The sequence below is a fragment of the Gymnoscopelus microlampas genome (genome assembly GCF_963454915.1).
Source record: "Gymnoscopelus microlampas genome assembly, chromosome: 2".
NCBI lineage: Eukaryota > Metazoa > Chordata > Actinopteri > Myctophiformes > Myctophidae > Gymnoscopelus > Gymnoscopelus microlampas.
In genome coordinates, this window is record NC_139939.1 from 51,523,159 (window position 1) to 51,535,633 (window position 12,475).

At 41.4% G+C, this 12,475-nt stretch overlaps 1 protein-coding gene across 1 annotated transcript in view; it reads right to left on the minus strand.

The window, feature by feature from the left end:
* Positions 1-8,354, minus strand: part of LOC311064858 (MICAL-like protein 2) — a 24,956-nt gene extending 16,602 nt beyond the window's left edge. The window contains exons 1-4 of the mRNA XM_084084861.1: positions 7,948-8,354; positions 4,380-4,428; positions 1,661-1,802; positions 1-151 (exon numbers count right to left, since the gene is read on the minus strand). The exon at positions 1-151 is cut by the window's left edge and continues 52 nt beyond it. Coding sequence (XP_083940987.1) covers positions 1-151; positions 1,661-1,802; positions 4,380-4,428; positions 7,948-8,090 — 485 coding nt within the window. The 5' untranslated portion in view covers positions 8,091-8,354. The remainder of the gene's footprint in view (positions 152-1,660; positions 1,803-4,379; positions 4,429-7,947) is intronic.
* Between the last annotated feature and the right edge of the window lie 4,121 nt (positions 8,355-12,475).

The window sequence follows — 12,475 nt, forward strand, 5'->3', positions numbered from 1 at the left end:
GGGTTGATGATGGGGTTGGAGGAGGGAGGGCGGTTCTCTGTGGCAGGTTTGGAGGAAGGGTACGCCTTAGCGACCACAGGCTGGTTCTTCTTCCCAGATGGTTCTTCTGTAGAGCCATCTGCTGGTCGCTTTATACCTGCCATACCTCCAACTGAAGTGGAATCACAGACACGTGCACACGCACGCACACACACACACACACGGTCAGTAACACTCTAATTTATCTGAACAAGCTAGTGAGGAAGGCTAGTGTAGTACAAATACTTGTATTTGAACTGGACAATCTGGAGGTGGTTGCAGAGGAAAGGGTGAGGAGGAAGTTGGACGCTATCCTGGTGAACTCCTCCCATCCCCTCTGTGATATGCTATTGAAGATGAGGAGCACATTCAGCCACAGAGTCATCCCTCCTCAGCACTATCCACAAAGCGTCTTGGACGGTCCTTCGTGCCGGTAGCCATAAGGCTCCACAACCAAGCTTGGGCCCGGCTCATATGACCCCAATTTTCAGACCTGCACTGTCTGTCTGCTACTGACTTTTGACTACTGACACCTGCATGGACTCTCTGGCACAATTGCATATGGATTATTAGGATGTACATCGCTGAACTATCTGAGAGATGACTGTTAAGCATGACTGTACTTATATTCACTATATTATTGTTGTGTGTTGATAGATTGTACATATTCATCTGGATACAAATACATCTGGATACTCACAAGGTCTGTTGACTTACTGTATAGTCATTCTCATATTCACTGTTGATCCCGTACAGTGTACAGTACCCCAGTATATACAATGAATGTAAGAATGGGTATGTGTACAGTGTGAGGTTACACGCATGCTCATTACTCATGTGGGTGTATACAGTATTATGCAAGACCCATACGTCATACACTGACATGGCAATCAGCTGACCAATGGGGCGGGTTATTTAAGTTCACCTAAATATGCGTTCCTTCCACTGTATTGTGTGCTGGTTTGTTGTTCTGCGGCTGTTTGCTCCCGCCGCCGCCACCCCAGCACCACCAGTGGGCTCTGCTATTGGTTCTGTTTCCCATGGGGGGGTGGTTATTGTATATCTATCTCCCTGCTCTTAATGGTTAATGATGGTTGTCTAATTGTGCTGAAGGAGAAAAATGTAGCAGAGCCACACTTGTATTCTCATTCTATAATATTGGTTCAATCTATCGATCCAAGATGGCGCCGCCCATGGCTGCTGTGGTGTTGTGGAGTGTTGTTTTGTGTGTTTTTGGATACGTGTTCTGTGGCATCTCTACTATGATGTTGGTTTGCACTGTCTTGTCCTGTCTTGCACCAGTCCTGTTGTAAACTGCGCTCCACAGTACCAAACCAAATTCCTAACCTGTTTACATGTCATGGCAATAAAGTCTTCTGATTCTGATTCTGATCTATTTGTTCTATTATATTGGTTCAATCTATTTGTGAGTTATCTGACTGAATTACATTTATGCATTCATTCACTCTTATTTATCTTGGTTTAGTTCTTCATTCAATTTCTCACTGCTGTTGCTGCTTTGACACCTCCGGGGACCAATACATTTTTATCTTATCTTATCACTAGGCCATCCTGTGTAGTACACAGATGAAGAGCAGAGAAGAGAGGCAGAGCCAAACAATAGGAAGACTCTTCAACTCACTGGGCGAGCGACCATGGAAGTAGTTGTAGTACTGGGAGACGTATGTGATGACACTGAGGCGGTCAGGAATTTTCATAGCCACCATGTCCTCTGCATCCAACAGGGCTGGAATCCCCAGCTGCTCATGTGCCACCTGGAATGCCTGGAAATAAAATAAAATACAATAAAATAAATAAAACATGGTATAGATTTTCACCCAAAAGATTAAAATGAAGTTCAGCCTTGTTTTGGCAGCCATGGGGATGTGGTTCAGGGATGGCACTGACTTGAAAATATATGAAAAGCAGATTTGTATAGACTTATAATATTTCTCTACCTGGCCAGTGGCCACACTTCTACATAACTCGCTCGATGTGTGTGTGTGTGTGTGTGTGTGTGTGTGTGTGTGTGTGTGTGTGTGTGTGTGTGTGTGTGTGTGTGTGTGTGTGCTAAAACTAAAGTCCTTTTTTTTATTTCGATAATTTCTTTGACCAAGACAACATTGCCTTTTATGGCTGATTAGTTACCAATTGGGGGTCAAACAGACTTCATAATTAATTCAAAACATTTAATTCCAAATTCTATAATTCCTTGTTCCATTCTTGCAATGACAATTTAAGTGATTTCCCAGACAAGTGCAAAACTATTTATTCCTGACCTTAATTATACAGCAAATTGTCTTATGTAAGGTTTCTACTCTTTTCAGTAATCCTTTGTCTTCTAGGTCACAAATGACATTTCAATTATACGGACAGTGGTAGTGGTGATTTTTTAACTGGTGGGATCAATGAAACACAGGAAACACAGGAAATTTTAATGACGTCACTCGCCCTTCGCGCGCATGCATTTTACTTTAATGCTTTTGTAAGCTTTGGTAAGCCGTGTGAATGGTTGTTTTTGATTGATACGTGAGGTAGACGCACTCTCACAGGTACGCACGTGCTCATCCGTGCATGTGCGTGCTCCTGCTCAAAAGACTGTCAGGACGCCATGGTACCGCGTGCAATGAGCACTGCACCACTGTAATATGGACCATGCCCTGAATAATAATAACAAAGATATATGGTATAGGAAATGGTGTAGTATGGATAATGTAAAACAGAGGTGTGATGAAGACAGAGGTGTGTGTACAATTTGTTTTTCTTATGCTCCCATATAAGTGTGTGGGGAAAACAGATTGAATGACAATACACTTACATGGCCTAATTTTAGTTTGTGAACCAAACAAAAATTAGGTCATATTATTTTTCCCTGGCAAATCTACACGTGTGTGTGACACAGAGAAAAGAGAAAAGTGGAGTTTATCACCTGGATTCCATAAAGCAGTTCCATGAAAGCATGAGGGGAAAACAGACTTAATGACAAGCAGAGGCATGTCCTCAGCCACACACGCACACACGCACGCACGCACGCACGCACGCACGCACGCACGCACGCACGCACGCACGCACGCACGCACGCACGCACGCACGCACGCACGCACGCCCACCTCCTGCGCTATAAAACTGTGTTTATTGTCATAAAGCCTTTTGAGCCTTTGCCATTGTTTGCTCAATTTTAGTTTCCTGTGTTTCATTGATAGTTCTAATGTGATAATGGGATAAGCAAAAACAAACTTGAAAGTATTTTGTTTATTATATTAGGTTGTTGTCACTATGTATGCTTGGCTCTTTCATAAACAGCTATTTGCAGAAATTACACACAATATTTCAATTACTCATCATTATTTCATAGATCAGACCTACCCTTTACAGTAAGTTGGGAGGAGATAGTGTGTGTACACAATGACAGAGTTTTTTCTTTGAATGAGAACAGCATATTAATAACTAATCTGGAGCAGTCTCTCTTCTCTTATCTTAGATTATGACAAAGCTCAAAAGTTAATGTGCAATTCTGTTCTATTTCTTATTTCAGTTTCTATGTCTAATTTCCTTTGGTGGTTTTAAGCTGCGTTCACAGTGGCAGATACAAAAGATACAAAGATGCAAAGATACACAGCATATTTGTAGCTGTGTATCTGAAGTTGAAACCAGGTCAACTTATTTGTAGCTTTGTAGCTGTTGTAGCTTTTGTAGCAGCTACAAACATAGGATGTATCTTTGTATCTGCATGTTGCTGGTGCCCATTGAAAAATAACGGTAGCCTGTATCTTTGTATCTGCCAGTGTGAACTCTTGATTATTAGAGCTGGTTTCAGGCAAGTATATCCTTATATAACTACTGTGATGACACTTTCACTTTTGAAATGAGGTCAGCCTGTAGAATACAGAGTGTACTGTTAATTCACTTGACAGAGGCAGACCTTTAATTTCTCTAACTAACACCACAATCATCCTGGGAATGCATTGTGTTGCAATACGTTGCTTTTCTCAGCCACATGTACACCCTACAACTGTTTCCTTCTGTTATTTTTACTTTCACTTCTCTTCAATTTATACAACAGCTGTGACATAAATGTCACATTTATTGACCAGAGAATGAGCTGCACAGTCTGTCCGACCTCAAGCACCGCTGCCATTCTGTATACACGACCAAGACAGTTTTGAGTTAAACCAAGGAGCAGGAGTCAAAAACACCATTGGTGATGGATGGATGAGAGATTGTGAATGAGTATGAAGCAAAGTTGCATCCTTTAGTATTCACTCAGTTTACTGATAATGGTACAGTAGTGGCAGCATGTTGCCGTTAGGGAATAATTCAATATGCCATGCAGAAATGTGCACAATCCACACACATCTTACCAGTTTGTTGTTTTCATAGACATCGTCCTTCTTCAGGGATTCAAAATTGCTGCCAGAGAGAGAGGGAGAGGGGGGGTGGGGTTAATTAAGTCATATTATCAATGTAACCAATAATGGCCCTTCAATATTTTGTTGACAAGTAGTGTTGTTCTTTGTTTGTCTCATTCAGTCATTTTTACACAAATCCCTCATAAATTATCTGACACCCTTGAGCGTCTAAGATTCTGCCACCAGTGCCACTTCATTTTGTGAATAATATTCACTTTGAATTGATGTTCTCATTGTGGCATTCTTACATTCATTTACAAAACTGAAATAAAAGTTATGTAACAGACAACAGAAGCGTATTCAAAATGGTTCCCCGGCCTCTAATGACATTTTCACAGAGATTGCTTTGATAAAAGCTTGTCAGAGTTATTTATTATAGCGACTCAGCGAGTAATCTTGTGCCCAGAAGTCTGCACACAGAGACACTGAAGTGCTTCACTTGAGATATCTAAACAAAACAATCCCAAAACAAGCCCTGGCATTTTTGCTTGCCCAAACGCATCAGCATTCCAACAACGCAGATTTGTTTTTGTTTGGGTTTTTTCTGTCGAAAGAATAAAAGGAAATAAATGAAGCAAATTATATATTCAAGAGCCTTGAACCTTCTGGGGGAAAACAACCCAAGAGGAGCCTTCTTCCAATGTGTTGTCTTTGGATTATTTGAAGCACCTTCAAAGAGCACCATGACTACAATAACTCTGTGACTGTACAGCCTAATATTCCCAGGTGAGTGCATACAATCCCAAAACACGTTTGATAATGTACTACAAGCTGTTTAAGCATCACAGCACCAACCAGGGTCTATGATATTGAAACAGCTTGTAGATATCACTTTTATTGTGTTTATTTTTTCATGCAAATGCATTTTTTTTGTGGAAACTTACTGGCACTAATGGAATAGTAGTTAACACTCTGGACCCTAGGCCCTGACTGTCCCTCTCTGAACCCACATTATGCCCCAGCCTGTCCTTGCAGCAGCACCAAAAGGCCTCTCTCTCCCATGATTCCCTCACAGCCTTAAAGGCCTTTCTTATTTTAATGAAGACAAAATACCAAAAGAGGGAGTGGATCACCCAGACACCCACTCTCTTTGAACAATATTTCATTCAAAAGGAAGAGGGAGCAGCTCTTGCGGAAGTTAAATCACTAGGATACCATATCATAAGTGATCATGGCATGGTGCCATGATCACTTATGATATGGTATCTTGCAATGTGGAGGTTTCAAAAGTCATTTCAAGCTCAGTAAGAGTCAAAGGAACCTAAATTCACAGGGTCTATACGACACACACTATGCATCAAATAACATCTGGGTGAGGCATAAATTGCAGAGAAAATGCATAGATGATCATACAGTAAATAGCCTAAATAAGATGGAGGGGGGGGGGGGCATTCTGGCCAGGTGTAAATTACAAAATTCACCATTAAAATAAATCAAAAATAACCCATGGGGTCAGTGAGGTTATTGCAGACACCATCTGATATACAGTAGATGTGATTCTAACCCGTCTTCATTTCAAGGAACCCCAATTTGATATGCATGTTTGTTTACCCAAAGAGGATACAGATATAGTTAAACGGATCAACTGAACAAAATAGCCATTCTTGTATGTGCGCTGGATATGCATAATGGTGAAGATTAACTATCAGTCATTTAGCTGGGGACCCCCTGGAACACCCTCAAGTACCAGGGGTCCCATGACTCCCATCCCCGAGACAACCAGACCACTAGCCTGCCTCAGTGGTTCTCAAAGGAGGGGTCCAGAGGGACCCACAGGGTTCCTTGAGGGGGGGGGACTGAAACTGAATTCTGGACTTTTGCTTGTAACAGAGTATTTCTATAACGCAATATTGGTACTTTTACTTAAGTAAAGAATTTTAGAACTTTTTCCACCACTGAACTTCACTGACATCTCTCTAGGGCAGGGGTCTTCAACAGGGGGTCCGGGAACCCTAGGGGGTCCTCAGAGAGTTACTACAAGGGGGCTGCCAAATCTTTGTGATTTTTACATTAACCACTTCAACCAAGCATCCCTATTCTGAGGAGAACTTTAGCCAAAAATAGCAGATCTACAAGGTGTTGTGCGCTTGTAGATCTGCTATTTTTGGCAGCAAGGTTTGGTTCATACTTAGTATGAAAACACACATTAACATGAATCCAACCCTGATGACAGTGCTGTCAAACAAGTCTATGAAGCTATCTATGAAATCTACGAATAAGATTATATTCTATACAATATAGAGCAGTGGTTTTCAACCAGTGGTCCAGGGACCACCAGTGGTCCTTGAGGGGGTTCCAGGGGGTCCCCAGCCAAATTAATAATTAGGAACCAAATTGACCCTTATATGTCTGTAACTCTGAGTGTACAAATGGAACCAAATGGACCCTAACGGGTCCTTTTGGTTTCATTGTACACTCTCCGAGTTAAATGAACACTGATGATGATACTACAATGTAGATTGGGACCCCTAAGAAATCAAAATGGTTGAGTCCCTGGCATATCTTTTCAAATGGAGGTCCCTGGGCTAATATGTGTCAATTTTGGGGGTCCTTGACGCAAAAAAGGTTGAAAACCACTGATATAGAGGGGTCCCTGCTTTATCTCTCTCTCAGCCAAGGGGTCCTTGGCCTGAAAACGTTGAAGACCCCTGCTCTCTAGGGGGCGTGACGTCCTCCCTCTAGGGGGCGCCCTCCCACCGTTGTGTGCATTCCGTTCTGCCACTCGACATATTCCCCAGGGTTCACTGACATTCATGTAGTCACTACATGCCAACGGAGCAACGAATCCCCCCCATTCCCAACAAAGCTACAAGTTAGCGAGTTACATACTTTATGTTACAGCCTGTTCACATAATAGCTACGCGAAAGACATTTCGCGACGTGAAAGAAGTGTTGCAAGAAATCGTAACTATAAAAGGCATGCAGTTTTGTTTTGAGCGAGAGTCGTGGCTGTAAAGTAACGAGTGTGTTGTCCAGTTGGTTGTCCTCCTACCAGTGATGGAAAAAGTACTAATTTTCTTTTTACTTTTTTTTTAAAGTAAAAGTATCAATACTGCAATGTAGACATACTCTGTTACAAGTAAAAGCCCGAAATACTTGAGAAAAAGTACAAAAGTATTGGCGTCAAAATATACTTAAGTACTAAAAGTAAAAGTACTCATTTATGCACAATATCCCATTTCACATGTTTCCAAATGTATTAAAAAATCCTTTGAAAATAGCAGATCTACAAGCTCACAAACGTGTTGCTTTGCCAGGTGTTGTGAGCTTGTAGATCGGCTAATTTTCAAATAGCCATGGCTGGTAACTAAAGTAACTAAAAAGTGTTCAAACAATAGTAGGAGTAAAAGTACATTTGCCTCTGAGAAGTAGTGAAGTATAAGTATTGGAAAAATGTTAATACTCAAGTAAAGTAAAAAAAAAAAAGAAATAACTCAAAAGTACTTAAGTACTGTACTTGAGTAAAAGTACTCAAGTTACTTTTACACCACTGGTGACATGGTCCTCCTCTCATACTTACATGAGGTCAGGTCTGTGTGTGTGTATGAGGGCGCAGAAAGCCAGGCCGTCCCTGAAGGACGTGGTCATGTTGGTGATAGCGACGTCCCGGTATCCCTGGACCTGTTTCTTACACCACTGCTGGAGAGCCTTCACGGCCGACATGATGATCACAAACCCGCCGGACAACAAGCTCACTGACTGACTGACTGGGTGGTGATGACGGTGTCAGAGCAGAGGAGAGACCAAGCCCCCAACGGACGGAGGAGAGGAGAAACAAACCCCCCCAAAAGTTTCCTAGTCGGCCAGTAATAAGGCTGTGTTTATATTATCCGGAACATGGGGATTCTGGGGAAGGCTTTCAGTTCCAGAGAAACTGGAAGTCGTGGAAGAAACGTACGACTCATGTACTTGACACCTGCAAAGGTCTCTGACGTAGCATGGGTGGAGTTCTGCTTTTTATGGCTTTGTTTCTCCCTCATGTTGTACATGTAGGTGTGTGTGTGCGTGTGTGTCAGTGGTGTAAAGTAATTAAGTACATTTACTCAAGTACTGTACTTATAAGTAAACATTTTTAGGTATTTTTACTTTACTGGAGTATTTCCAATTTTCATTACTTTTACTTCTACTCTCCACTACATCTCAAAGAGGCAAATGTTATACTTTTACACCACTACAATTATTTGACAACTTTAGCTAGGCTTCTAGTTACCTTATAGATTTGGATTAATATTATAAAACATGCATGATTAACCTAACCACTTCAGCTCTGTATACATTTCGTTCATTTGAAAATAGCAGATCTACAAGCTCACAATACGCATTGTGAGCTTGTAGATCTGCTATGTTCAAAAGATTTGTATACTACATGTTATACATTTGAAAACTGTGAAATGGGACATTCTGCATAATGAGTACTTTGTACTTTTACTTTGTACTCTGTGTGTGTGTGTGAGAGTGTGTGTGTGTGTGTGTGTGTGAGAGAGAGAGAGAGAGAGAGAGAGAGAGAGAGAGAGAGAGACACACACACACACACACACACACACACACACACACACACACACACACACACACACACACACAGCACACACAAAGCACGCATACTAGTCCACTGACCAACACGCCCATGCAGTTTACAGTGGATATAAAGCAGAAGAGTCTTAATCTTAATGCGTGCCATGCCAAGGAACTGCGTGAAACCACACAAACACAATAGGTGTGTCTCTTTTGTACAGGCTATACCGGCAGCCATAACCTGCCCTGTCCTGTCCTGCCTGGTGGGTGTGTTCACCAAAGCAACATGACACCAGCCACACAATTCTGTATTAAATGCAGGTCATAAAACGGCCCACAGAGCCAGTGGACCTTTGGGACACTCACACTCTCATACAAAAACACTCACTCACATACATACCAACATTAGCGGAGGCATCAAAGGGAAAGTGCCAGTGTTTTTGATTATTTTTGTTTAATAAATCAGCATTTTTACATTATTCATATCCACTTCTCGTTGCATGGCTTTGTTGTAATTTGGATCAAAGGTCCCTTTTTAAATTCACATATTTAGTAAAACAAAATCCTCTCTCTGTGAAGGTCAGGGTAGTGTTGTTGATGCAATGTTTTGGTAAAATAAAAGCTTTTAGCGTTCATCCTGTGAAACACAAGCTATATATCTTTTTGATACTTGATTTTAATCTGTTGCTGCAGAACCTGTGGCAAGAAAGAAGATCTGGCAGAAAAGTGGAACTATTAGTATTTTCTTTAAGATAACTAAATTCATTCAACTAAAGTCATGCATGGATTATGGGTTTTGGAATAACAAGTATGTCTGAGTATATTACATGATTTCAAACTGGATCAGTGTGTGGGAAATAATACATTTATTTGACTTAAGTATTCCAAAAGTAATTTCTCTTGGTACAGATTGAGAGAATTGGAGTGAATATCGACTGTAATTGGTTCTGGTTGCACAATAGTGTTGAATAGGGATGTATTGATTCAGAACATCTTACTGTGTGCAGTCTAAAGCAAACTCTACCAAAATGCTTGAATACAATTGCCTGTAAAATGCATGTAAGCATGAGAGTAAAGTTGTGTGTGTGTGTGTGTGTGTGTGTGTGTGTGTGTGTGTGTGTGTGTGTGTGTGTGTGTGTGTGTGTGTGTGTGTGTGTGTGTGTGTGTGTGTGTGTGTGTGTGTGTGTGTGTGTGTGTGTGTGTGTGTGTGTGTGTGTGTATACTTTATATAATATGATCAGATTTTTCATGTTGCAATATTTTTCTTGTTAAAATCTGAGAATGAATTATAAATGTTCATGTATTAATAATTGAGTACAAAGGACCCCAATGGAAACAAGCCAAAGTGCTTTCTTGGGTTTAAAATCCTCTTAACAGACCCTGTATTGAACTGTACCTCCCTGTGCTTGTCTTTGCAAACCATAAATAAAGTATTCAATCAATCAAAAACATATGCTAACATCCACACTCTGTTTTATTTGTTTATTTGTTTATTTGTTTGTTTGAATTATCCGTATTTGGATTGTGTGTCCCGCTATGCACATGCTGACCTCACACACACAAACGTAATCCCTGAAAATCCAGACAGGAAGTGTCCCAGTCAGCAGAGGAGAATGCATTTGACAGAACCCTGCTGTCTCTAGTCCCTGCACTCTCTCTCTCTCTCTCTCTCTCAGTGTGTGTTTCTCTCTCTAAAACCTTGTTCCCTGTTAAATGATAGGCCTATATATGCCCTGTAGACAGTCCCATCTGGAAACACTTAGCCAGCCAGTGAATGTTCGCTCGGAGCCAATGAAAACATGTTGATTGTGAGAGCAGTTTATCAGTAGTACTGTGTAGGTAACAAGGTAGAGCGGGTATTTGCTTTCACTTTCAGGGACATGGTAATTGAGCGTATCACCTGTGTGTATACATGTATATGTTTAAGAAAAAGAAAGAATGCTGTGTGGTATGGTGGCTTGTTTATCTACAGTATTTGGCATCAGTCCAGGCCCCTGTTTTGTCCATATATCCACACCATCTATGGTAAAGAGAGCAGAAGTCGTGAGATATATGTGCAGTCAGTGCAAGTGGAGGAGCTGTGTTTAAGTGATTAGAGAGAAACCCATTTATCTCGGTTCTCCCCAGAGACCACCTTATCTTAATGACACACACATCCTGAGACTCTCCGCTTATGACAGGTCAGGTCCAAGTTTATTTGTCATGTTTAAAAAACAGACCGCTGTGTAAGGAACAATGAAATGCTTATTTACGGCTCCCTTGCCACCAACTCATCCCAACAATTGCAAAAGACAGGGCAACACAGATAACAGTCATACAACACGCTAATGAGTCACAGCACACGAGTCAACACAATAATAGAACAACAGCAACCCTTAAGTTAAAGTGCAGTCATGCATTAGTCCAGGCATTTGTTGATAAGCATATGAATGGCATGGACAATATAGTCATTGTTCATATGCTGTAGTGGGGGGCCATAGTAAAAAATAGAAACAATAGCAGCATAGAGAAATATTTAGATTTCCCATCCTCAGGGATGAGAAATGTGTTAATGTGACACTTGACAGATGGTCTCAAGTAATGTAAAGTATACACTGATGTGAACATGCACGGTACATCATTATCAGACTTAATTTTATCCATCAGCTTTATGTTTATGCCCCAAAATGACTGGATATACAGGTTTTGTAGCAATTGTAGAAATATTAGACCTTAATTATTGAATGTTTAAGCATGTTCTAATCATGTATATTTGTTTTGGGGCTTTTTCTGCCTTTATTGATAGGATAGTGGGCTGAGAGGAAATGGGGGGAGAGATGGTGGGTGACACATAGCAAAGGTCGTCGGAATTCGAAGTCGAACCCTCGCCTCGCTGTCAAACTGGATTACCAGCATTTGTGGTATGTGCCTGGACCGCTAGGCCAGCAGGCGCCCCTAATCATGTGTAGTTTACTTTACTTAAAAACATTTTCCAAATATCTAATGTTTTAACATTTTGGAGAAAATAGCCAATTTAACACTGAGGTGCCCACTCTTCCTTGGTGCCCACCTATCCTGTCACAAATGACAGCTAAAGAGAGGACTGAAAATAGAGTGCCCTATAGTGCCCTGAAGATACCAAGAGACAGAGGTGGACAGACTGACATGTCTGTTAACGTATGCTTGCAGAGATTTCCTAGAAATCTTTCAATTTCAATCAGGCTTGTGTCTTATGCAAAAATAAATAAATAAAGGGCCCAATTAAGATCCCACAGGCCTTCTGCAGAGGCACTGAGAGCATCCTGACTGGATGCATGCACCTGGCATGGGAACTACTCAGCCCTCAATTGCAAAGCACTGCAGTGCAGACGATCGTGTGGACCGCCCAGAGCATCAGTGGATGTGAGCCTCCCTCTATCCAGATTTCACCGGCCATTGTGTCAGTAAAGCCCATCGGATTATTAAGGGCCCGAGCCGAACCATGGACTGTTTGTTTCAGCTGCTAACGTCTGGCAAGTGGTTTTGCAGCCTCAAGGCCCGGACCGTCAGGCTGACAG